Consider the following 1,503-nt stretch of genomic DNA (forward strand, 5'->3'; position numbering starts at 1 on the left):
CGGGTGCGGTTGAAGGTTAGGGTGAGCTTGTCAATCATCTCGGCTGAGGACCGGGCGGGATGTCCATCAAAAGGAAGGAGCGGGAAGGAAAAAAATAAAAAACACAAAGAATCGGTCACTGCCTATGTTCGTAGACAAGATCAATAGAAGAGGTAGCATTTCATGAATTTGGGGGAACTCTGGTTGCTGTTGTTGTTGTGTGGTATGTACTTGACATGGACACCGAACCCAAATCAAACCTTGTGGGACTCCTACGAAATGCGCAAGGCAGGCCTGCATTGTGCGGCGTGTCGTTTTTTGGGGATTTTTTTTTTTCTCAGGGCCCGGCTTACAAGCGTTCTTGCTGGCGCTGTCCATGGCGGTCATCCTGGCGCTCTGCTCGCTGGTGGACGACTCACGCAGCGCCAGGTAGATGACGTTGACCATGGCGAACTCCTGGTAGCTCCTCAGCACGTCGGCGTCGATGTCATCGTACACGGCCATGGTCTCTGCGGTTGCCAGGCAAGAGTTTCAGCATCGCAATGTTTGACGGGAACCGGGGTGACCCAAGACCTTACCCGCGTTTGCGACCACGTCGTTGGAAAAGAGGGACTTCCGGTCCGTCTTGTAGGAGATGACGGATCTGCGTGAGGAAAACGTCCGGCACAAGTCAACGCCGGCTTGCAACTCGGGATTCACAGTGACGCACATTCAGTGCGGTACCGCAACATGGGAGCGCAAAAAAAGTAACTTGTGTTTTTTTGCTTTTTTTAAAATGGAGGTTTCAGCCGGAGAAAGTCAAAGTGCGCTCGACCTGAAATGGTTGTAGATGACGGCTCCCTGGTCAAACTCGTAGCCGGAGTTGAGCAGCTCACTGGCGATGAGGGAGGCGTCCCCAAAAGTGGGGGGCTTGCGGCCCACCTCCTTGCAGTTGAGCATGATGTGCTTGCCGTGAGTTCTGACGCAAGAGAGCGCAAAAACATTTTGGTGGCGTTCGCGAGCCGGCGCGGCATCGTGGCCGGAACGTACTTGTGCAGCAGGCCTCTCAGTTTGTCGCCCACGTTGACCACCATCACTTCCTTGCCGCTGCCCGTCAGGTTGGCGATCTCGTTCTTGATGGTCTTGGCCACGCCCGAGTGGATGGCGCCGCACAGGCCGCGGTCGGACGTCACGCCGATGATCAGGTGCTTGGCCGCCTTGTCCTCGGGCACCTTGATCTCGGCCTTCTCGTACAGAGCTGCGGGACAAACCGGACGAGACCATCTTTTTCGGACGTTTTCAAGGCCGAGCGGGGCCACCGAGCGACGTCTACCTACAGAGGGCTCCGGTGCCGTAGACTCGGGCGGGCTTCAGCTGCCGCTCAGCCCGAGCGTACTTGGCAGCGGCCACCATTTTCATGGACTTGGTGATTTTCTGGATGTTCTTGATGGACTTCAGCCGGATGGTGACTAAACACAGTAGAACGGGCTCTTAGTTCAGTCATGACCAGTGGACATGCTGCAGGAAATTCTGCAATTTCACATC

The 1,503-nt window shown here is 55.6% G+C and overlaps 1 protein-coding gene across 1 annotated transcript; it reads right to left on the bottom strand.

The window, feature by feature from the left end:
- Positions 1–4: 4 nt before the first annotated feature.
- LOC109509636 (ATP synthase subunit gamma, mitochondrial-like) lies at positions 5–1,451 on the bottom strand (the record flags this gene model as incomplete). Its single annotated transcript, XM_019859464.1, has 6 exons — positions 1,296–1,451; positions 1,009–1,216; positions 794–937; positions 558–622; positions 333–488; positions 5–43 (listed from the first exon to the last, which is right to left on the bottom strand). Coding segments are annotated over exons 1-6 (694 nt in total), but the record flags the coding sequence as incomplete, so codon positions are not given.
- Between the last annotated feature and the right edge of the window lie 52 nt (positions 1,452–1,503).

The sequence above is a fragment of the Hippocampus comes genome, unplaced genomic scaffold, assembly GCF_001891065.2.
Source record: "Hippocampus comes isolate QL1 unplaced genomic scaffold, H_comes_QL1_v1.1 C16976718, whole genome shotgun sequence".
In the NCBI taxonomy this organism is placed as follows: Eukaryota; Metazoa; Chordata; class Actinopteri; order Syngnathiformes; family Syngnathidae; genus Hippocampus; species Hippocampus comes.